Here is a 25,617-nt window from a genome sequence, read left to right as displayed (position 1 = left end):
GTATATGCTCATAGGGTATCAAGTCTCTTCTTGGTAAGCTGCTGTCCTTCCTCTGAGTGCCACCAGGCCTCCCCCTCCAGGGGACATGGTCAAATGTGAGGCACCAGAGTAGTGAGAAAGTCATATCACACTCTCCACTCAACTGTGGAGAATGTTCTGACCATTGGCTAGATCTGGGTAGGGGTTTAAAGTTTACTGCTTGTATTGTCCTTGGCTGGTGCCTTAGTTTGAGTGGGACCCCTGGGCCCACTAAAGAACAATTTTTTTTTTCAAGACAGGATTTCTCTGTGTAGCCTTGGCCATCCTGGACTCACTTTGTAGACCAGGCTGGCCTCGAACTCACAGCGATCCGCCTGTCTCTGCCTCCCGAGTGCTGGGATTAAAGGCGTGCCACCACGCCTGGCTCAGAACAATTTAACAAAACAACTACCCTCAAAATATAAGGAAGATCTGGGGTGGAGATACATTTCAAGAATAAAAGCATTTATGTAACATGTTGTTTTCTTTAAAGGTTAGTATTTTTTAGCTCCACAATGTTTGGGAACCTATTTGAAGAGGATTATTCCAGTGTGTCAAATAGTCAGTTTGGAAAAGGGAAGAAATTAAAGACTAAAGGTTTGGAGCCACCTGCCCCTAGAGAATTCACCAATTTAAGTGGAATCAGAAATCAGGGTGGAACCTGTTACCTCAATTCCCTTCTTCAGACTCTTCATTTCACACCTGAATTCAGAGGTATGCTATGTTACATGCATTTGGATAATAATATGTACCATGGAATTTATACATAATTAATTATGCAAAAATCATAACATGAACAACTCATAAGGTGGAGTCAACAATAACTGTTCATTGTCACAAAGTAAGACATGTATTGGCAGTTCTCTGAAGAAACTTGTGAAGTTTAAATTCTAAAAACCTATGCAGTATTATAGTGTTTCATAATAAAAAAAAATGCAAGATATTTCTAATTCCCATAATTTAAAATACAATATAAAAACATTTCTCTCCTCCTTCTCCAAAGTAACAAACACTTAAGTCAGGGTTACATGGACAGCCTTGACTTCTGTAGTAGGAAAGAGTTGTTACATTATTTATACACATCTGTAGTTACTTATTCTGAAATTCAGAGAACCTGGATTCTGAATCTATCTGTTCTGAACTTGTTTGACCTTAGAACCTGACCTAGATGAAGCTTCTTAGGAGTCTTGGCTCTCTCAGGAGGGTGAATATCCATAACGGGACTGTTAATCTAATTAACATTCCCGACTGTGGGAGGAATGAAAAATATTGCACAGATACCCTCCTTCATCATTCTAAAGTCTGAAAATTAGGAATTTCAAAGACCCAAAGGAGTTGAACTAAGGAGTTTTGTAAAGGAAACAGAAACTCACCCGATTAGCTATATTAGATGGGTGTAGGGAGTTGCTGGGATTTCTCCAGAAACCAAATACTGGGAGCCAGCAGTCTTCAGTAGAGCCTTTATTTCTTGTGCCTGTTTCTCAACATATTTGTTCCATTCCCATCTCTGCACTCTAGCTCCCTTCATTGGGGCCTGGGTATTTGTTCTTTGATCCCACCATGAGCCTTGTTTGGCCTGTGCATGATCCTGATAGGGGGCCCAGTGGACATGACCATGTAGCTCAGGTCTCCTCAGGGTTCTTTCTATTCTGAGGACAATCTGGTTTGTCTTGTACTTGAATGCCAAGTTCTCACTACCACCAAGTTTATCAGATCTCTGGAATATTCTTCTGTTGCTCTATGCTGAGAAAGATTTCTTCCCACTTCTAGTGTGCCATTCTAAAGGGGTGGACCAACAAATTTCAGAGTGACCTCTTGTGTCCTTGACTTCAACCTCTACATAGTTACCTCTCAGTAGTCAGGATTCCTATCCGAGAAATTGTCAGCATGACTAAGCAAATAACTAAAAGAGATAGAGATCTTCCAGGTCTTCATACGGTTGGATTTAAAAAGGAGCTTGAAGTAGAAAATAGCCTCAAGATCAGACTTAAGAGCACTTGGGAGGTGGAGGCAAGAAGAGGATCAGAAGTTCAAGGCCATATGAGACCCTCTCTCAAAACAAAATGAGAAAAAAAAAAAGAAAGAAAAAAGAAAGAAAGAAACAGACTGCAAGCTATATGGCACACACCTATAGTCCCTTATTCAGGGGGTTAAGGCAGGGAGATTAAAAGTTCAAGGCTGGCCTATAGAGTGAGACTTCTTCAAAAACCCAAAAAAGAAGATGAGGGACAAGGCAGATCATGGAGAATACCAGGAGCTTGAGAGCTTAGGCAGCTTCCTCCTGTCTGATAAAGCCTGTAGTTTGACATTGTAGTGCACACTGCACTCTGCATGGTTTAGCACGGTCCTGCTGTTTAAGAGGTATAATTTGGAAAGGGTGAGGACTAATAGTATGAAAGGAAGAACAGACTTTTTTTGTATATGTCCTTTGTGGGGAGTAATGTTTTAAAGTAAGGCTGAATTGAATTTCATTATATTGTCAGTACATTGCAGTGAAAAATAATCAAAGTTTATTCTAAAAAGCCCTTGAGTAGCAGCTTTGTCCTTTAACCTGTAGCCTTTTAGTTTATTTTTGCCCAGCCCAGCACTTAGTAAGAAACAGAACATTCTTTTTTTGTTTTGTTTTGTTTTTTGTTGTTGTTTTGGGTTTTCTGCCTCCCTAGTGCTGGGATTGAAGGCATGTGCTACCATACCTGGCCTAGAACATTCTTAAGAGTAATCACTATAGCCAGGCAGTGGTGGTGCACACCTTTAATCCTAGCACTTGGGAGGCAGAGGCAAGTGGATCCCTGTGAGTTTGAGGCCAGCCTGGTCTATAAAACGAGTCCAGGACAGCCAAGGCTATACAGAAAAACCCTGTCTCCAAAAGAAAAAAAAAAAAGAAAAAAAAGAAAAAAGTAATCACTGGGGCATCAGTGGTTTTCAACGAAGAGATAAATTCACCCCATCCCTCACTTACCTCAGTGGAATGTTTCTTAAAAAGAAAACTCTGAAAGTTAGTGTAGGGGGCTGACAACTTCCTTTTTCATTTAAGATCATCACCATGTCTTATTACTTGAATTGTAGAAAAGACATTCACACACCAAAAACAAAGGACAGGATCTCAAGGTAAATGACATCCAGTCTGATCCTTGACTTGAAAGATTGGTTAGCAGTCTCACATGTGTGACATTTTCTGTTTTCTGAGACTCTTTATAGCTTTTGATTCCCATTGCCAAAGGTAGTGAAAACCAATCATTTGTTATAGGGGTTTTGTTTGGCGGGAGGGCAGTGCCAGGTCTTAGCACATGTTAGATAGGCACTCTACCCGTGAGCTAATCCTTAGACTTTGGACTTCAGAGACAAGGTCTTGCTATATAGACCAAGATGACCTTTAACTTATGATTCTCCTGCCTCTGCCTCAGGAATGCTGGGATGAAAGAATGCCCCATAGTGCTTTGCCTGCTTATATTTTTATGTTCTATGAATCTGTCATACTGAGGTGTCAGTTGAGGTGTCACACACTGGTACCTCACTTGATGTTTGTTCTTAGATCCAGTAGACAAAAATGTTAGAAGAATGCAAAATGTGTAGGTAAAGGGGGTAAATATTGCCTTAGTCATTTCTAAATCTTTGCTGATAGTGCTTTATGGGGGTCTTGGCTTCCTAAACAGTTCTAAGATGAGGTCTTATTATTTACATTATCTGTCTCTCCTTTTTTGTTTAGAAGCTTTATTTTCTCTTGGTCCAGAAGAGCTTGGTTCTTTAGAGGATAAGGATAAGCCTGATGCAAAGGTACTTCATTTATAACTTATTGGTGTGTGTGTGTGTGTGTGTGTGTGTGTGTGTGTGTGTGTGTGTGTGTGAGTATGCCTGTGCATATGCATGTTTGCCTCTAGGAGAGTGTGCATGTATATGCATGTGAGTATACAGGTGTGTGTATCTGCATGTGGAGGCCAGAGGTTGATAACCTCCACCACTCTCTCCATCTTATTCTCTGAGGCAGGGTCTCTCCTTTTACTGTTCTTGCTACCCTACCTAACCTGATTGTCCTGGTGACCCTGCCTCTGCCTCCTGAGAGCTGAGGTTAAAGCAGGCCATCACACCCACCCTGCATCTAAGTGCCTGCTAGGGATTTAAGCTCCAGAGCTCATTCTTGTGTGGCAAGCACATTACCCACTGCAGCTCCTCCCTAGCCTAGGAAATGTTTTGTAAGGAAAGAACTAAGTGCCTTATTCATAGAAAACAAATTAATTTATTACAAAGGGTCATCTTTATTAACAGACACTGACTTGCCTCATAATTAACAATGACATTTTTCTCCAAAAAATAATGGCTTTTCCAAATGCCATGCTACTGTTGCTGCTATTATAAATATGCCTTGATTTGCTCTGCTTATTCTGAAGGCAAAGGAGAGCCTTGGAAACTATCGATGCTAGCCAGCCAGAACGTCCATTCAGTACACTTATTTGCTATGCCCTGAATACATGGGGGAAACCCTGGAGACCAGTATTTTCTCAACTTAGTGTTCTCCAAATACACTGAGGGAAAACTCTGCATTGTTCTGTACATTACTGTGGGGAAGTGGTCTTGCTCTTCCTGCTGGACTCTCACTCAGAAGCCTCTCATCGCACTCGGCCTCAGGTCTGTGGAACAGTGGTGGTTTGTGATGCAGACCCATGCTTTCTGACAGCTTTGAGGCAAGAAGTGACATTAGCAGGTATCAGTTTCTTTCTAGTCTGTTGCAGATCAGTGCTTTTGTAGTATGCATTTTAATATAGGATTGTCACAGATGTTCCTGACCGTTTATTCTCCCTCTGAATCTTTAAAGTTGGCCTGCACACTGGACTGAGAGGCCCTGCTCTCTGGTCTGGAGCTAGCAGAAAGGGTGGTAGGGTGTAGGCTAGTTTCTGAAGCTTCAGAGCTCCAGACTAAGGTTTGAAATAGGGTTGCATTCACCTGGAGTGTGTGTATGGAGATAATTTAGAGGAAACAAGGAACTCCAGGAATTGTATGCCTGTGATCATTTGAATGGTTTCTTAGGACCCATTTGAATGTCTAATATTGATCTCAACTTTGTCAAGGGAGAAAATTTCAGATCACTAAAACCTGAATTAGAATTTTCCAATAACTGAATCTTAATTAGTTCTCCCTTTATAATGAGGGATCTGTGCCATTTCTACTGAGTGAACCAGAAAACAGGAGAAAACCAGTCTAGAGCCTTTGAAATCCTCACTCCGCTCATGAACATTTTTCTGGAAATGCACCTTTCTCCCTAGGTTCGGATCATACCTTTGCAGTTGCAGCGCTTGTTTGCTCAGCTTCTGCTCTTAGACCAGGAGGCCGCATCCACCGTAGACCTCACTGAGAGCTTTGGGTGGAGCAGCGATGAGGTAGGAAGGTGCCAGCAGGGAGTCAAGAGTCAGCTGGCTTCATATTTTGTTTGATACACATTAATTTTTGTCCCAGAGCACATGTATATATTTAGATGCTCACTGAATACAGCTGTTACAACTAGCTATGACTTGGGGTTGGGAAGAATGTCATTAATAGGGGGAGGCATACAGGGGCTGATTTTGAGATTTGTACTCAACAATTGTTATGTACTTTAGTTGAGCTTTAACACGTGTTACACAAATGTTATTTACTCAGTTTAGGTGTCAAACTGTTCATCAACTTTTCAGCCTTCGGCAATAATTGATGAGATAGTGGCTTTTTAGAATGCTGCCACCTTTGTGGTGTGCTTCTTGTTTGGCTCTGGGCACTCTGATGAGAACACACTGCAGTCTGATCAGTGTTTTGCTAGATCTTCTCATTTCCCTGTCCTGACCCTAACTTGTCATTTCTTCCTGTTTGTAGTAGGGCCCGACTCACTTTCCTGTTTGTATTTCTACATACAAACAAACATCTGTGCTGATAAGTTTTCAGTATATCAGTTCAGACACTTCAAGGTCTTACTGTTTGCGGTACAGTCCTGCAAAAGTTCCCAACTGTGGCCTTTCTAACCGGGAGCACCCTTAATCCAATGGTACTGCCCTGTGGCATTAAAGAGGTAGGGCTTGGGCTTGGAAGCAGGTGTAGCACATTCCCTAAGCAAACATGATACGTTCCAGGTATAGGACTGATGCTAGGGTGTATTCTTTTATCCTTCCCTATAAATCATAACCACTTCATTGAGGTTTGCATGCCGTAAGATTCACTCTTTCACCGGACGTGGTGGTGCATACCTCTAATCCCAGCACTCAGGAGGTAGAGGCAGGCGGATCTCTGAGTTCGAGGCCAGCCTGGTCTACAAAGCGAGTACAGGACAGCCAAGGCTACACAGAGAGACTCTGTCTCAAAACCACCAAACAAACAAACAAACCCAAAAATCAAAAGAAAGAAACAAGCAAAAAAAGAATCACTCTTTCAAAAGGTACAATTCAATGGTTTTTAGTATTTTTAATAGAATTAGGCAGCCATCACCACAGTCCATTTTAGATTATATTCAGTACTCTAAAAAGCATCCCCATGCATTTGCTCTCTGTCTACCTCTTCCTTCAGCTCTTGATTAGTCCATAACCTACTTCCCTTTTGTAGATCTGCCTGTTCCTGCACATTTCATAGGAATAGAGTTATATTCTGCATGATTGTCTGTAACTGGTATGTTTCAGTTAAGATGATGTCAAGGCTCATTCCTTCTACTGTCAAGCGAGCCTTTGCTGTGTGGATATGCCACATCTCATGGAGGCTTCTCTTTGTATTTGAGCTTCCACTAAGTTGCTGGCGTCATAATTCTTAAAGGCCTGGAACACTTTTCTTAATTATTTTATTTTGTGTAAGTAAAGGACCTGAATGGTAGAAGGTCTTAGAGGTGCTTTTGCCAAATAAGCAAGTGCTCAGAAACAGACCTTGGAAGGTTTCCCTTTCAAACCAGTGCTGCACAGCCAAGGCTACACAGAGAAACCCTGTCTCAGAAAAACAAAAACAAAAACAAAACAAAAAAACAAACAAAAAACAAACAAGTGCTATAGGACAGATTTACATCTCTTGGTATCTTATATGCTAAAAGGCAAGACAAAGATCATCAGCCTTACACATTGCTTCAGCAGTCATTCCATTTACCTGCCACATAAACTTCGGTCACATACACTTATTTTTATGTTGTTCCCCCTGGCTGCCTCTCTTTCTGCACCCTGAATTGTTTTTCTGCCTCCTTTTGGCTTTCCTTGGTGAAGGCTGGAAGACACTTTGTTGTGTCTGTAACACCATTATGAGGGGGAGGAGGTGGAGGGCTTCAAGGCCCTAGCTCCTCCTGGTTCCTAGGACTTGGCTCCTGGTTCTCCCTTTCTCTGCCCTTTTCTGCCTCTTGTGATGGAGTACACCTTGGAGGTACAGATTATTCTGAAAGACTAGTTCATAACCTGGCCAATGACTCAGAGTGACTAAAGCAATAGCCAGTTTGAACTTTTCTCAGCAACAGTACATTACTCTTATTTTTTATTGATTTATACTTCAAAGTAGTCAATTCTGATTTCTGCTGTGCCCAGCTGTGGTGATCTAAGTGGGGTTTACCTGTGTACACACTGCTGGCTTATACACTAGTCTCTGAACCTGTCCTGTTCTTTCCTTCTCTCCTCCTTGTAACATGCACAGGTGGTTGTTTTCTCATAATACAGAGTGCACTTCACAGTCACTGAGTGAGTTGAATTGTGTATACACACTAAATACTGCCTAGTTGTTGGGGATTTTTGTTTTTGTTTCATTTTTTGTGTTTGCCTAATTGTTTTTTTATTTTGTAGTGTAAATTTTAAAAAGTGGTGATGTTTTAACCTTTTAGTCATCCATATATCTATTCAAAGCTTTTCTTATGTGTTTCTATTACATGATAGTATTCTTTAAAATCTGTTCTTAAAGTTTTTGAAGCAAAAGTTATATTTAAAGTCAGCTGTTTTAGCTGAGCATTGTTTCTGTAATGCCAGTACTCAGACTTGGCAGGAAGATTAGAAGTTCAGGGCTAGCTTGGCTACCCAAAGACCTGTCGCCAAAAAAAACTATTTCCTGTTTTATAGGAAATGAGACAACATGATGTGCAGGAACTGAACCGAATTCTCTTCAGTGCTTTGGAAACTTCATTATTTGGAACCTCTGGCCATGACCTCATTAATCGTCTATACCATGGCACCATTGTGAACCAGATTGTTTGCAAAGAGTGTAAGAACATCAGTGAGAGGCAGGTGAGCAAACAGGACTTCTGCGTGTAACAAACTATTGTAAATTATAATTCACACAGTGAAATCTGTTGTGTTCTCCTTCTAGCACATGGGTCCTTGGGATTGAACTCAGGTTGTCAGGCTTGATGGTGGGGACCTTTACCCATTGAGCCATGTCACCAGCCTGCAAGTTCTTAAAGCAACTTTCATTCAGTGCTCTGATACTTGTTTTTAAAAAAGGTTTGGGGAAATATTTACACATAGACATCTCATGAAAGAAACCAGTGTAAAGGTTCACAAGGGGGCTCGAGAGATGGCTCAGCAATTGAGAGCACTTGCTGCTGCTCTTCCAAAGAACTGTTGTTCCAGTCCAAGCACCTACACACACACACACACACATACACACACACACACACACACAGACACACACACAGACACACACACACACACACTATATATATGTATGTATGTATGTATACATACATATATAAGAAATTTTAAAAGAGAGGTAATAAAGACAGGATACCAAAGAATATTTAACAAATCTCCAATTAAATATTAGGTTTAGTTTGTTACTGTCCTTTAGGAAGCGTATTTTCAGTGTGCTTATATTTATATAATATATAAACTATCATGTAAAGTTGGTGCAGTTCTGTTTGAGTTATGTTTTTCACTACTTTGTGATAATACATATTACCTATTCAGTTTGATTGGGAATTTGACTGTGTCAGTGTAATCATCTCTGTTGTTGGATTTTGTTGTTGTTTGTTTTGTTTTTTAAGATGGGGTTTCCCTGTGGCCCTGAACTCACAAAGATCCGACTGCCTCTGCCTCCCTAAGTGCTGGGGTTAAAGGCATGCCTCAGCGCATCCAGCTGCTTTTCTTTCTTTCTTTCTTTCTTTCTTTTTTTTTTTTTTTTTCCTGTTTTTCGAGACAGGGTTTCTCTTTGTAGCCTTGGCTGTCCTTCACTTGCTTTGTAGACCAGGCTGTCCTCCAACTCACAGCATTCTACCTGCCTCTGCCTCCCAAGTGCTGGGATTAAAGGTGTGCGCTACCCCCACCCGCCTCATCCAGCTGCTTTTCAAAGTCCTACTTGGCAAATGGTTTCATTACTGAACATTAAATGAAAATCTCTTTTTGTTATGGCAAGAGTTGTAGGGAGTTTCTATGTCTGACTGCTTAAATAGAAAACTTAATACCATTTTCCAGATGTGTTTGCTGCTATTTTAGAAATGGATGCAAATATATAATATTTAATAATAAATATATATGTTGAATATATCTATGTCCTTTTTTCATTTGTTTCTTTGTTTATTTATTTGGTCCTTGAGTTTGTGCTCAGGGCCTTACACATTTCAAATGCTGGGCAAAGGCACTACTTTGAGCTACAACTCCATCCCGCTTTTTTATTTTTTAAAGATGAGTTGAGGATGAAAAATGATACATTTGTCCCTTCTTGATCAGCCTAATTTGAAAATAACTAAGATGTCCTGTGTGTCTTTGATACACTGAGCTTGAATGTAGTGATTAACAAAGCAGTAATAAATCGTGACATACAAAACCCACATAGAAATATAGTCATTTTCTATGTACATATTGTTAACTTAAGAATTTTGCCATGAATTAAACTAGTGCTGTGCTATTTTTTAGTCTTCATAATCCCTTAAAAGGCTACTACTACATAAATGAAGTGAATTACAAATAAGTATGCCAAATTATATAATTTATTGCTAGAAATACAATTTAAATGTAGTTTTAGTGGTAGTGCACGCCTTTAATCCCAGCACTTGGGAGGCAAAGGCAGACGGATTGCCATGAGTTCGAGGCCAGCCTGGTCTTCAAAGCGAGTCTAGGACAGCCAAGGCTACACAGAGAAACCCTGTCTTGAAAAACCAAAAAGAAAAAAAAAACTGTAGTTTCAGTAGATTTAAGAGATAAACTTGTTATAAAATGTCATAGAAATACCACTTAATGAGGATCAAAATATATTTCTTGTCATTTTCTCAGCATATCTTCAACCAGCTTTATCAAAAGAAAATGAGGAAGTTTACATTAGAAAGTTCAACTCTGTGTATGGGTTGCTATTACCATTTTAAAGCAGTGTTAATAAATTGTGTGTGTGTTGTGTGTGTGAGATACTTAAACTCATGTATGTATTTTTTGGTAGTTTATTTCCTGAGGAATCATGAGGTCTTAATGCATCTACATTGGAACTCATAATCTTTTCTCTTTTAAACTGTTTTTTTTGTTTTTGTTTTTTTTTTTGTTGTTTGTTTGTTTGTTTGTTTGCCGTTTTTGAGATGAAATTTTATTTTACGGAAATTAGGCAAATCCATATCAGAAAACTCTTGATTGTCCTCATAAAACCTTTCATACTAATGACTTAAACCATTTACTTTATATAAAACCAAAAGCAACAACTAATAGGAAATTCAGAATCGTTCTAGAATATATACTGCTGTAATGTGTTAAACTGTTTTTTAAATCTTTTTTAAAATATTTATTTATTTATTTTATATAGATGAGTGCTTTATCTGCATGTACACCTGCATGCCAGAAGAGGGCACCAGATCTCATTCTAGATGGTTGTGAGCCACCATGTGGTTGCTGGAAATTGAACTCAGGACCTCTGGAAGAGCAGATAGTGCTCTAAACTGCTGAGCCATCTCTCCAGCCCATTAAACTGTTTTCTTAATGTACTTTAAACCAATTTATAGTTTGACTTAGAAAGAAGACTAATTTAGTGATAAGAGCTTACAACATGTAATCATGGTATATATATCTTCTTGTGTGCAATGTTTCAGAAATACTTATGTGTGTGTGTATTTTTATATATGTATATGGGGGGTGTGTATATGTGTGTGTGTGTTGTTCTCTCAGTATATGATTCTTCCATCTTTCAGGAAGACTTTTTGGATCTAACAGTAGCAGTCAAAAACATATCAGGTTTAGAAGATGCACTCTGGAACATGTATGTGGAAGAGGAAGTTTTCGACTATGACAACTTGTACCACTGTGGAACCTGTGATCGGCTGGTTAAAGCAGCAAAGGTAACCATGCCTTCTATCTTAGTTAGGGTTTCTATCGCTGTGATGAAACACCATGACCAAGAAGCAAGTTGGAGATGATAGGGTTTATTTGGCTTACACTTCCACAAGCTGTTCATCACCAAAGGAAGCCAGATCAGGAGCTCAAACAAGGCAGGAACCTGGAGGCAGGAGTTGATACAGAGGCCATGGAGGGTATACTGCTTACTGGCTTGCTTCTCCTGCTTTCTTATAGAACCCATGATGGCACCACCCACCATTGGCTGGGCCCCAGTGATCTCTAATTGAGAAAATGCCTCACAGCTGGATCTCATGGAGGCATGTTGTCATCTGAGGCTCCTTTCTCTGTGATGACTCTAGCTTGTGTCAAGTTGACACAGAACCAACCAGTACACCTTCCTTCCCTTAAGTGTTTGGAGAAAGGAAGCTATGCCTGCTGAATTCATCCATATAAAGTCAGGAAGACACACTTTACTGCTTTGAACACTATGGATTGAGAAGATGTTTGTTTTAATGCCTGTGATTTACTTTTTACAACAGAACAAAGTTAATTAAGCTTTGTTAATCTAACAACTGCTTTTCATGAAAAATGTGTTTGAGCCTCAGTGTTTCTTCAGTATGCCTATTAGTAAGCTCCAGGAATCGTTACTTTTCTAAATGTGGCCTCACTAGTGTCCTCCCTCTCCTTGTGAACAGCAAGGCAAGGGAGATAGGATGAGAGTGGCTGATTTCTTCTCAGTTTGAGCTGGGGCAGAAGATGGCCATCACGGACTCTTGTTGGCTTCAGGTCTATTCATTGCAGTCCTGTACAGTTATTTCTGTGGGCTTCATTACTCTATATTCTAGGCAGGCAGAGTAACTCCAATAAGAAAATGGAGAGAGGGTTACCACTTAGATGAGTGCACTGCTCTCTGTTATTCCGTACATTGTGTATTTTGCTCATTGCTCCATTATGATGCGACACTGCTGTGAGACAGCAACACCTTAGCACTGCTGAAAACTGGGCCACACACTAGTGTGCTGTTCCAGCGGAGGAGGGGTTCGGTGCTCTCCTTCCTGGATTTATGTACTGGTTCTCCAGGAGTCTGACCTATAAGTGGCTATCTTCAGAAGACAGATTTTGGAAAAACTTTTGAGTTATTTTTTTTCTTTTATCTCCTACAGCAGCAACCAACTATATTTCCTTTTCAACATCCTTTCACAGCTATATGTGATTTCTGTGTGAAATTGGTTTTTAATGTATTTTACATGAAAAATTTCAAAACAATGTCAGCAGATTTGCTAAGTATTAGTAATTCTTTAATATTAATATGAAATTATTACTAGAGGAGGTGGTCTGTGTGTGTTTTGCTTTTGTTTTGTTTTTCAAGACAGAATTTCTCTGTATTAGCCATGGCTGTCCTGGACTTGCCTTGTAGACAAGGCTGGCTTGAACTCACAGCGATCCACCTGCCTCTACCTCCCTAGTGCTGGGGTTAAAGATGTGCACCACCATGCCTCGCCTTGTGTGTGTGCATTCCCATTGTGTGTGGGAATGCAGTTCCCATTCCTCTGGATTGGATGTGCCATCTGCTACACCTCCCTTGCCTTCCTCTCAACTCCTCTCCCTGTGACCAATGTGGCACTTTTATCTTATCCTTATTAGAGTTGAGTTTCTCTGAGTATTTTAGGTGCATCTTTGAAATGAGTTTGGAAATCTTTCATGGTATAATGCATACTTTTTAAAAATTTTGTTGTTTTGAGACAGTCTTGCTGTGTAGCCCAGGCTAGCCAGGAACTTGCTATATAGCCCAGGTTAGCCTCAAACTCTTGTTTCTTCTTCTTAATCCTGCTGGGATTATAAGTGTACACCATCATTCCTAGCCTTGTTTTACCTTTTTTTTGTTTTTGTTTTTGTTATTTTTCTTATTTTGTTTTTCAAGACAGGGTTTCTCTGTATAGCCTTGGCTGTCCTGGACTCACTTTGTAGACCAGGCTGGCCTCGAACTCACAGTGATCCACCTGCCTCTGCCTCCCGAGTGCTGGGATTAAAGGCGTGGGCCACCATGCCAGGCTGTTTTACCTTTTTTTTTTTAACCTATAGAATATATTGTAACTTTAAATATGTGTTCAGTAATGTTAAACATATATAATTATTGATTGTCTTTACAGAGGAGCATTTTTCTTCCCTAAGCCCACCAGTGCAAGAGCACTGGGGACAGCCAATGACTCTTAAAAAGCAATTAGATTTAGTGTTTTGTTTTAAAGCAAGGAATTAAAACAGCAACAAAATATCTGTTTTTGAACTTAAACAACACAGAGGGACTGGAGAGATGGCTCGGTGGTTAAGAGCATTGGCTATTCTTCCATCAACTGGAATAGATTCCTAGCACCCACACAGTGGCTCGTAACTGTCTGTAACTCCAGTCCTAGGGAATCTGACTATGTTTTCTGCCTCCTTGTACATTATGCATGTATGTAGTACAGAGACACATACACAGGCAAAACACCCATACACCAAATAAAAATAAATCTTAAAGAAACAGAGAAACAAGAAATAAAACTTCATCAGTACATCTTGAACTCTGGGGAGTCAAGAGTCCCTTTTTATAATCTAATGACAAATCTTTTCTTCGGAAAAAAAATGAATACACACATACAATTTTGAGTCATTCAGAGTTCTACTGTCTTAGCTGAATAAGGTCTATGTGCTGGCTAGGAGAAGTAGAGACCCAAGAAGCAAGTTGAAAGGCCAAGGGTTAGGTGGGAAATGAACAATAACACGGAACACCCAGTTAGGACACACCCATCTAATGGCAATTTTGGATAACAACCCTAAAAGCATAAAACTGAGTTGTAAATGTTTTGTTGTAAGCAGAACCACTCAGAACTACTCTTGGTTCCATAAAGCAAATGAATTTATATTGAATTCAGAATGTGTGTGATTTAAGGACATATTTATAACTGTCATGTGTCATTTTTTACCACCTTATATAGTATTATGTATCTTTTATGTAACTTTGTTTATTTTTCTCTTTACAGTCTGCCAAGTTGCGCAAGCTGCCTCCTTTTCTTACTATTTCACTACTAAGATTTAATTTTGATTTTGTGAAATGTGAACGCTACAAGGAGACTAGCTGTTATACGTTCCCCCTCCGGATCAATCTCAAGCCTTTTTGTGAACAGGTTTGAACCTTTTATTTTTTAATTCTTTCTCTTTCCCTCCCAAGATGAAAATACTCAGTTTATTATAGGATTTCTCAACCTTGGCCCTATTAATATTTTGAGTTAAATTGTATAATGTGTATGCATCCCTACTCAACTAACAAGCTAGAACATCTTCAGACATGGCCAAAACTCCAAGTCTCCTAGGAAGAGAAAGTGGTCCAAACTGGTTTTTTATATTCCTTGTGAATTTCTTCTTTTGTTGTTGTTTTTTCTTTGAAACAGGATTTCTTATATCCCAAGTTGGCCTTGAACTCAACTTCTATCTCTGCCTCTTGGCTGCTCAGATTACAGGCGTATGGTACCATGCCTGACAGTCCTTTTGGTGGTAGATAAGTTCATAAAAATATATTTAATAGTGAAAGTGTAAAATCCAATATGAAGTTCTTCCTCATCCTCTTATACTTAGCCTTTCTTGCTTCCTTTTCCACGTGTTATACTGTACCCACATGTGCTTATTGTTGACTAGGCACATATCCACATATGAAGGGTATCGTGTTTTTTTTCTTGCTAAAATTATATGGTCTTGCTTAATATTACACATTCTAAGTCCACATATATATATATATGCCAGTTTTCCATTGTCTACTTATCTGTTGATGGGCATATAGGTTGATAGATTCCAATTCTTTGTTATAGTGAATGAAGCAGTGATAAACATGTGGGTGCAAATGTCTTGATAGTGTGTCCTGGCTAGTTTTTATGTCACCTTGACACAAGCTAATATCATCTGGGAGAAAGTAACCTCAACTGAGAAAATGCCTCCATAAGATCTGACTTCAGGCAAGCCTGTAGGGTATTTTCTTAATTAGTGATTGATGCAGGAGGACCCACCCCATTGTGGGTGGTGCCACCCATGGGTCCTGGGTTCTATAAGAAAGCAGGCTGAGCAACCCATGCGGAACAAGCGAGTAAGTACCGCTTCTTCTGGCCTCTGCATCAGCTCCTGTCTCCAGGTTCCCACCAGGTTCAAGATTCTGCCTTGGCTTTTCTCAGTGGACCATGACTCCAGATATGTAATCCAAATAAGCCCTTTTCTCCCCAACTTGCTTTTGGTTGTGGTGTTTCATCACAGTAATAGTAATCCTAAGATAGGTAGAAATTGGTGCCAGGATTATAGGGTATTGCTGTGACAGACCTGGCCATGTTGATTTGGGAGGATTATGTAAGGATTTGGAACTTTGGGTTAGAAAAGCCTTTGAATGTTGAGATCTCTGTGGACTGTTTTGTTGGAGCTTGGAAGATAATGCTGAGGCAGTACAGAGCAGATGGAGGCCTGGCCTGTGAAGTTTAAAGGGAAATTTAAAGACTCACTCTATCATGGCTGTATGCTATTTTGACTTACCAGTCTGTGGTTCTAGTCAGCTGGGGCTGAAAAGTCGTGATTAACAAGAGACCAGCAGCCCTGAAGTGAAACCTTTGCTTTACTGGAACAGTCAGTGCAGCTCAGCTGGAGCTGAGTAATTAGTAGTGATTAAGACGAGAATAGCAGCCTGGCATGGTGGTGAATGCCTCTACTCCCAACACTAAGGGAGGCAGATGCAGCAGATCTCTGAGAGTTCAAGGCCAGCCTGGTCTACAAGGTGAGTCCAGGACAGTCAAGTCTACACAGAGAAACCCTGTCTTGAAAAACCAAAAAGAAGAAGAGGAGGAGGAGAGGAGGAGGAGGAGAAGAAGAAGAAAAGAGAGTAGCACCATTGAGGTGAAATCTTCTGGAAAGTGTTTCCCTAGGATCAGCACACAGAAGCTGTGATCCAGAGGTGGCCAAGGTTGCACCTTCAGCTGGCATTGAACTTGATAATATGTAAGCCTCTCACAGACGATACTTGTTTTGAAAGTATGAAGGGGTCATAGTACTTTGAGAGGTTAAGAAAGGTCATTGGTAAAAGTGCAGCCTTTGGAACTGCATTAGGAGTTGAAACCCCAGGATTGAAAGGGTCATGGAGGGAATTTGAAGCACTGTACCATGAAGAGAGCCCAGAGGAAGCTATTGGAGAAAGTGCAGCTCAGTTGCAGCCAGAGATTACAGCATTTTGGAGATACCAAGTACCTATAGAAAAGGAATTTTTATTCACCTGCTTCAATTGTCTCCAGGGATTACTGCCTCATTCCGCTAACCTAGGCCTAGTCCCGGAAGCTTCTAACCACTGTACTATCTAACCTAGGCCTAGAATGTTTTCAGCCTCTGAGACTTACTGTTTAATAAGCTCACCCTTACTTGTTTTTACTGAGCTCTGGGCTGCCTGGTTCAACTCAGCTGTTCTGGCTTAAAACCTCTCAGATGATTTATTCAATCTGGCTTCTCTCTCAACTCCTAAATTGCTCTGCTTGGCCTCAAACTACCTCCAGCAACCTTTTCTAAACTGGCTCCTTCTCATTCTCTGGCTCATTTAGTCTTCCCCTGAGTTCTGTCTCTGCAACCTATTACTGTCCTGGTAAAACACTTCTTCTCCCTCATGTTCTGTGTTTCTCCCTTAAGTAGTTTTGCTTTCCTAGCTTTTCTTGTTGGGCGTATCCTGTCAAATCTTTCTCTGATTCATCACTTTCTTTTTCTGTGAAACATGGGTGCTTCCTTCTACAAACTAACTTTACCTTCACTGTTTGGGCTTAAAGGCCTCTACCACCTCACTTAGTCCTAAGCTTCTCTTTACCTGAAACTTGTTCTATACCAGGCTGGCCTTGAACTCATATCTATCTGCCTGTCTCCTGGATTAAAGGCCTGTTTGTAGTCCACCCAGATCACATAGACCTAAAAGGTCTTTGGGTGTGATTTCTTGTCAGAACAGCCATGTTCTGAATTAAAGTTCCTCTACAAGTACAAAATCACCAAGGACAGCAGCAGCCATGGGGGTCTGGCCTGAGCCCAGAAGACAGGCTGTGTGGGCTGAAGAAGCTGGCACTAGAGAGGTGACCAGGCCCTTTGGGGAGCTCAAATCATGAATGAATCCCACACATTGAGCACTGAATTATTTACACTGTTTGAGTTCATTTTGCTTGGTTCAGATTGTGACTGTGCCCTGGGTCTTCCCTCTTGAAGTAAGAAAATATTTAACTTAATTTTTGTTTTACAGAGGCCTACAGTTAAGAGACTTTGAACTTTTAAAAATACCTTGGACTTTTAGAGAATTTGAATATTTTAAAAGAGACTTTGGACTTTGAAGTGTTTGAATTTTTAAAGACTGTAGGGCTTTTAAAAGTTGGAATGTTTTCTAGTGTGACATTTATTAATCTGTGACTTGGGAGATGAACAAGAAAGGAAAGATTATGGCTAAATAGTGTGGAACTGGTATGCCAAGTTGACAAGGAGTCAATTTTCCTGGCTAGTTTTTATGTAACTTGATGCAAGCTAATATCATCTGAGAGGAAGCAACCTCAATTGAGAAAATACCTCCATAAGATCTGACTACAGGCAAGCCTGTAGGGCATTTTCCTAACTAGTGATTGACTTGCAAGGACCAAGTCAATTGTGGGTGGTGCTACCCATGGGCTGGTGGTCCTGAGTTCTACAAGAAAGCAGGCTGTGCAAGCCATGAGGAGCAAGCCAGTTAGCAGCACTCCTCTGTGGCCTTTGGTGATGCAGAGGCCCTTAGGGTCCCTCACTGTTTGAGTTCCTGCCCTGACTTCCCTCAATGGATTGTGACTCAAATAAATAAAACTTTTCCTTCCCAGGTTGTTTTTGGTTATGGTGTTTTATCACACCAGTAGGAGCCCTAACTAAAAAATGAGGTTTAGAGTATTCTGGGTATATTATATTACTGAGGAGTGAAGTAACACAGTTGTATGTTAGTTATATTTTTAATTTTTTATGTGAAATCTCCAAACTGATTTCCACAATGACTTATTAATTTGTACCTCCAACAACAGTGAATAAGGTTTCATTTCTCTCCACACCCTTTTCAACATTTGTTGTCACATTTATTGATGACAGTCTTTCTGACTGTAGTCAAGTGGTATTTCTAAGTAGTTTTAGTTTGCATTTCCGTGATGCTAGGGCTATTGAGCACTTTTAAAAATAGTCATTGGCCATTTGTGGTTTCTTTTTTAACTGTCTATTAAACTTGTTTGCCCTTGTGTTGACTGGCAGTTTTATTTTCTTGACATTGAATTTCTGCATTTCTATGTAAATTCTAGATATTAGCCCCTTACAGGAAGTGTAGCTGTGAAAGCTTTTCTCCTGTTCTGTGGGCTGTATGCTAATTCTGATGATTATTTGTTTGTTTGCTTTACAGAAACTTTTTATTTTTATGTAGTCTCATCTTTTGATACTGGGGTTAGTTCCTGTGTATTAGTATTCTATTAAAAAAGTTTTTCCCTTCCCCGGTATCTTGAAGGGTGTTTCCTATGTTTTCTTCTAGAAATTTCAGTGTTGTAGGCTTTAAATTAAGGTCTATGATTCGTTTTGAATTAATTTTTGTACAAGGTAAAAGATGAAATCTAACATCATCTTCTACAAGTAGAAACCCAGTTCTGCCAACACCATTGTCCAGTAGACTGTGTTTTATCCAATGTATGCTTGTCAGAAATTAGGTGGGCATAAGTGTCTTTATATCTAGGTTATCTAGTCTATTATATCATTCTATCGATTTCTTATTCTAAGTCATTGTTTTGTTTAACTACAGTCCGCTATTGAATTTTTGTTTTAAAATATGTGTGTGTGTATGTATATTTCATATACACACTGGGCCTCCCTCTACTTTATGCCTCACCACTGAGCTTTGTACTGTTTGTTTTGTGACCTGCATTACCATCCTTGGGGTCTAGTAGTGCCTGCTGGCTCTGAGCCTGTTACTGACATACAGGAAAAAAAAAAGATTTTCCCAGAGTTCCTAATATACTTGCTCCTCCTTTTATAAGAGATAGACTGTGACATGATTCTGACAAACTTTGATATATCAAAACAACAAACAAACCTGTTCACTTATCTAGGGGATCCACTTTTTTTTTTTTTCTTTTCGGTTTTTTGAGACAGGGTTTCTCTGCTTAATAGTCCTGGTTGTCCTGCATTCACCTTTGTAGACCAGGCTGTCCTCAGATTCACAGAGATCCACCTGCCTCTACCTCCCAGTGCTGGAATTACACCTGACTCTCCACATTAAGTTTACTTTAAAATTTTTATCTTGACTAAAAAATGTCATCTTTTGGGGCTGGAGAGAGAGTTCAGTGGTTGGGAGCATCAACTGCTCTTCCAAAGAATCAGGTTCAATTCCCAGCCTCCATATGGCAGCTCACAACTGTCTGTGACTCCAGTTCCAGGGTATCTGACACCCTCACACCAGTGCACATAAATTAAGTAAATTATTTTTTTTAATGTCATCTTTTATCTTTGTGTGTCTTGTCTTTTGCCTGAATAAGACATTTTAAAATGGTATGCACTTAAAAGCTATAGTTAGGAAATAAATTCTTCAGGCAACTTGTATCTCCAAGGTAACATTTTACCTCTCCTGTGCACATTTTACAGTGCACATGACACTGAGTACAAAACCAGAAGAGATCTTATGTCTCATGCCATGTGGTTCCCACTCCTAGAATGTAAAGACTAAGGCTTCTTTGTCTTCCTGTCTTCATTCCTCCTTCCCTTCCTCTCTCCTCCTTCCTTTCTTTTCTTTCCCTTTCTTTTCTTCCTTCCTTTTTGTTGTTGTTTTTTTATAGACAGGGTCTTGTATAGCCCAGGGTAACATCAAACCCGTTGTGTAGCTAAGGATAGCCACTTAAGTGCTAGAATTACAGAGATGTGCCACCGCAGCTGGTATTTCCTTTTCCTTCTGCATCCAGAATTTAAAGCATCTCTTAAATCTAATGTAATTTTTCCCATTGTTATTATAGAAATTTACCTGTTGGTTTGCTTCTGATTAATTGCACAATATACTAATTATAGAAGAGGTGGATCATAGAATTAGCAAAGCAAGAAAGAACCTGCTCATCCCATTAAACTAACCACTTCTGAACAAGACCAGGTGGTATTCACAGTTGCTGAGTTCTTGTTCTGTGCAGGGAACTAAAATGCCAGGATGGCCTTGACCTTGAGGCACACAGCAGCCTCCTTGGGGTATCAGACAGTTTTGGTAGGAAAAGAACATATGTGCTAAACAACATTATGGGCATGATGCAAAGATGGATTTCTCTACTAACAGTCTCTAGCACATACTCATTCTCTGAGTTAAAGCTGGTAAAAATAGCACCTTCAGATATATGTGCTCAGTATGATATGATTGCCAATAAATTAAGACTTAAAATTCAGCTGTGCATAGTGGCTCATGCCTATAATCTAACACTCAAGAAGCTGAGGCAGGAGGATCTCCAGGAATTTGAGGCTATCCTCAACAAAATGAAAAATAAATTTAAGCCCAATTATTTAAATTTATCCTTAAATATAGTAATAGCATTTTAAGTATCGGAAGACTCAGCAGCAAAGGGACCTTACTGTCAAGTGTGAATTCTCCAAGGACATTTCTTACTAGTTTCAGGGGTTGGGTTCTCTTCCCTTTGATTACATATCTCACCTAATTAAATTGTATCAATGTTCATTTTTCTTTTAGAGTGAACTGGATGACATGGAATATATGTATGACCTCTTTTCCGTCATTATCCACAAAGGTGGCTGCTATGGAGGTCATTACCATGTGTATATTAAAGATGTCGATCATCTAGGAAACTGGCAATGTCAGGTAAACTTACAGATTTGTTTAGAAATAACTTTGTAATTTCTTTGCATTTCCATTCCTGTTATAGTATTCTGCTGATCATGCTACCTTTGGTATACACCCCTTCTTTAGAAAACTCTGATAATCCTGAAGGTTCATTTTACATGTACAGCTCCCATGTGTCTTCTGCCTAGAATCTCCAGTTGGCTAACCTTTGTCATGTCTGTATGGGCGGCATAGACTCCTACACCTCAGAGACCTCACTGTAGTGAACAATTTAAAATAAAGTTGAGAGTGCCCGGCCCCTATGCTTGTAAATGCTTCATGTGTGCCTACTCTAAGCACAAAGATGTTCTTTTCCCTAGCCATCCATCAAAATCGCAGACCTTTAACATTGTCTGTCACAGCTTTTTTCAGGAGCACAAGGCTCTCTTAGCTTGTAAAAGATATATCTTCCTCTGAGCAATCCAGCTGAGGGAGCCTGCCTTAGCTTTCCTCCCTACCTCCTGCAGTTTTGCTCAGTTGCTTTTAGAGTTGCAGCATTTCCCAGCTGGCAGCCTGTTAACTGATAAAATACTAATGTTCAATTTCATTTTCAGGGTTAATGATTCTTCTGTCTTCCTCTGGGGCTGTGCGTTTAGAACATTTTGTGTTCATCTCTTCAGACTTGCTCTTCTGTAGGAGTGTTAGAATCTTCCACTGTTAACAGGATTTGAAGGAAGAGGTTCTGTGCTCTCTTTATTGTTTATCTGGTGGCTTTAATTTGTATTTTCTTTTATCTGCCAGTCTGACACTGTCTTACTTTGTAGTCCATGCTGGTTTGTAGCTGACACTCATCCTGCCTGTCTCTCAAGTGCTGGGTCTCGAGGCATAGGTGTAGACTATCACACAAGTTGCTTATCAAAGTTCTGTCTCCTTTCAAAATCAAGAGTAGTCAGAAGAATGTGGGCATGGTTACATACACCTGTAAGTCTAGTACTTAAAAGGCTAAGGCAGGAGAATCACTGTGAGTTTGAGGCCAGCATGGTCTACAGACTAAGACCCTGTCTCAATACAAACAAAAGAGAATAAGCAGAATATAGATTTTTGTATGTGCTTGGTATATTTTCTATGGGCATTTGTGTGTACTTTCAATGGATTTTTGTGAGCTTGGTATATTTTCTATGGATTTGCATGTGCTTGATATATTTTCTTATCCATGGGGTAGTATTTGGGGTTTTCTTATGGAAGTGTATTTTGCTATTTATAATGAGCCCCTTTACCCCTTACCTAGGTGATACTAATGAGGTCATTCTTAGATACTTCAATGTGGGACATTTTTGCTCAAGAAAACAATATGTACTTAGAGAGTTAAAATTGGCAACCCCACCTTCTGACCATGGGGAGGGAAAAGGGTCAGGAAATTGAGTTTAGTTACCTCTTGCCAATGATTTCATTAATCATGCTTCTATTAGTCAGAGTTCTTTAGAGAGACAGAACCTACAGAATGAAAATATATCTATATTTTTATATAGCAGCAAAAGGTCCAAGAATCCAGTAATTGTTCAGTCCACAAAGCTGGATGTCTTAGCTAGTCTTCAGTATACACCAGAATCCTAAGGAAGTGGCCTCTAGTGGTGTGTGCACTGGGGCTCTGTTCACTCTGCTCCTATCCTGACTCACTGCTGTTCGCTGCTGCTGAGGGACAAGTTGGTCAGGAAGCCACGTTGCAGTCGTGCCTTTTAAAGATACCGGAAAGACTCATGTGGAACCCGAGGTGGTGATTCACCAAATTTGAATCACGCTCACCAGCAGCAATGTGAAGTCGCTGGAGAAGGTGTGTGACAACTTGATCAGAAGTGCAAAGAAAAAGAGTCTGAAAGTGAAAGGGCCTGCTGCACATGCCTACCAAGACATTGAGAATCACTGCGAGAAAAACCGCCTGGTGGTGAAGGTTCCAAGACTTGGGATCATTTCCAGATGAGAATCCACAAGCAACTCATTGACTTACATAGTCCTTCTGAGATTGTTAAGCAGATTACTTCCATCTGTATTGAGCTAGGAGTGGAGGTTGAAATCACCATGGCAGATGCCTAAGTCAACTATTTTAATAAATTGACTTAATCAGGGAAAAAAAAGAAGTAGGCTGTAATGGCAGTGAAGAAATGGTCTTGCATTGAGAGCGAGAGCAGGCAAAGAGTGAGCGCTTCCTTCTTCTGCATCTCTTAAATAGGCTGCAGGAGATGTGGCCCAGATGAAAGGTGGACCTTCTCTCCTTAAAAGATCTGGATTAGGCTGTTTCCATGTTCTGGCTATTATGAATAAGGCCTCTATGGAATACTACTCGGCTATTAAAATCAAGGAATTGCCGAAATTTGTGGACAAATGTATTGAACTAGAAATGATCATAATGAGTGAGTTCGCCCAGAAGCAGAAAGACTGAAATGGTATATACTCACTTATAACTAGACACTAGCCCAAGGGACATGTCCCATGAAAGTCTTCACCTACCAGGAAAGTGGGATAGATGTGAGGACATCCTTTTGGGACTCTAGGTGAGAGAAATATGGGAGAATGGGGAAATAGAAGGATCCAGAGGGTCCTAGAAACCTACAAGTAGGTTATGACGAACAGATGTGGGCCCAGGAGTTCTGCTCAAACTATGGCACCAACCAAGGACAATACGTGCAGTAAACATCCAACCCCTATCCAGATCTAGCCAATGGACAGGACATTCTTCACAGATGAGTGAAGAGTGGGGACTGACTTTCACATGAACTCTGGTGCCCCATATTTGACCATGTCCCCTTCATGGGGAGGCCTGGTGGCACTCAGGGGAAGGATAGCAAGTTACCAAGAAGAGACTTTATACCCTATAATCATATACAGGGGAAGGAGGTCCCCCTCATTCACAGTCACAGGGGAGGGGAATAGGGTGAAAGTGGGAGGGAGGGAGGAATGGGAGGATAGAAGGGACGGGATAACAATTGAGATGTAATATGAATGAATTAATAAATAAATAAAATTTTAAAAAGATCTGGACTAAAAGTGGGTCTTCTCACTTCAAAAGATTTAATTAAGAAAAATTCCTCACAGGTATACCCAGCCACTTGGGCTTTAGTTAATTCTAAATGTAGTCAAAGTTGACAAGCAAGAACAGGCATCACAGTGCTATGTAGTAAACTTCAGTGGCAAATTCTTGAGAAACAAGTTTGGAGATTTCATGTGCCTGGAATGTAGGAACAGAGGTTTGGTACCTACTCTATGGGCACAGAGGCTCCTACACTCAGCTGTCTAAGTCTCACCCAACAATTCTTTTCATTTGGTCTCTACATTGATGTCTTTTGTGATAAGCTGTATTGAGTTCTGCACATTGTTCCAGAAAATTGTAATTGGTGTTTGAAGAGAGGAAAGACCAATCTTTTGAAACTGACACCTTAACAGGTGGAATCTGACTATGTCCTTAATGCTAATGTCAGAATTGATGGAAATGTAGGCCATTCAGTTGATGCCAAAGAACTGAAGAATTGGTTGTTTGAAAAAATCAGTCCCTTTCCTCTCTGCTTTGAGTCAGTCATAAGCTTTCTTCCCTGAAGCTATTCTGTATGAGCATTGAAATGAAAGCTCTCTGTTAGGAAGGCTAGGCTTAGTTACTGTTCTGTGCTGTGATAAATCGTCTGACCAAAGCAACCTAAAGGAGGAACTATTTTGGCTCACGGTAAAGCATGAAAGGGAAGTCATAGTCTCAAGAGTTTGAGGATGCAGTTGGTCAGTCTAGGATCCCATCCCAGGGAACAGTGCCACCCACAGTGAGTGGGTTATCCCACCTCAGTTAATCTAATCAAGATAATTCCTTTGGTGGTTTGAATAGGTATGTCCCTCATAGACTCCTGTGTTTGAATGCTTGTCCACAGAGAGTGGCACTATTAGGAGTTATAGCCTTGTTGGAGTAGGTGTGGCCTTGTAGGAGGAAGTGTGTCATTGTAGGAATGGCTTTGAGATCACCTGTGCTCATGCTACACCTGGTGTGTCACATAGTCCCCTTCCTACAGATCAAAATGTAGAACTCTCAGCTTCTCCAGCACCATGTCTGTCGACATGTTGCTGTGCTTCCCACTATGATGATCATGGACTAAACTCTGAAACTGTAAACCAGCCCATGTGTTGTCCTTAGCTGGTTGTGGTGGCACACACCTTTAATCCCAGCACTTTGGAGTCAGAGGCAGGTACATCTCTGAGTTCCAGGACAGTCAGGACTACATAGAGAAACCCTGTCTCAAAAAACTAAAACTGGATGGATGGATAGATGTTGTCCTTTTTAAGAGTTGCCGTAGTCATAATATCTCATCATAGCAATCAAACTCTAAGACAGAAGTTGGTACCAGAAACTGCTGATAGGCCTGACCATGCTTTTGTTTCGAGAAATGTGGATTTGGGGATTTAGGATTAGGAAAGCATTGGAATGCTTTAAAAGGAGCTTAATGAGCCAACCTAGCAGGAACATGGAAGACAATGGTCCTGAGGGTGATCTGAACTGTAGGGGCCTGGCGAAAGAGG

At 40.3% G+C, this 25,617-nt stretch overlaps 1 protein-coding gene and 1 pseudogene across 1 annotated transcript in view; both read left to right on the top strand.

The window, feature by feature from the left end:
- Positions 1-461: 461 nt before the first annotated feature.
- The window catches only part of Usp40 (ubiquitin specific peptidase 40), an 81,717-nt gene continuing 56,561 nt past the window's right edge, over positions 462-25,617 (top strand). Inside the window, exons 1-7 of the mRNA XM_051154279.1 lie at positions 462-732; positions 3,725-3,792; positions 5,277-5,390; positions 8,049-8,213; positions 11,093-11,239; positions 14,258-14,401; positions 20,977-21,105. Coding sequence (XP_051010236.1) covers positions 534-732; positions 3,725-3,792; positions 5,277-5,390; positions 8,049-8,213; positions 11,093-11,239; positions 14,258-14,401; positions 20,977-21,105 — 966 coding nt within the window. The 5' untranslated portion in view covers positions 462-533. The remainder of the gene's footprint in view (positions 733-3,724; positions 3,793-5,276; positions 5,391-8,048; positions 8,214-11,092; positions 11,240-14,257; positions 14,402-20,976; positions 21,106-25,617) is intronic.
- LOC127196654 (40S ribosomal protein S20-like) lies at positions 22,032-23,199 on the top strand (annotated as a pseudogene).

Source organism: Acomys russatus, chromosome 12, assembly GCF_903995435.1.
Source record: "Acomys russatus chromosome 12, mAcoRus1.1, whole genome shotgun sequence".
In the NCBI taxonomy this organism is placed as follows: domain Eukaryota; kingdom Metazoa; phylum Chordata; class Mammalia; order Rodentia; family Muridae; genus Acomys; species Acomys russatus.
This window is presented reverse-complemented; position numbering and strand designations above follow the sequence as displayed.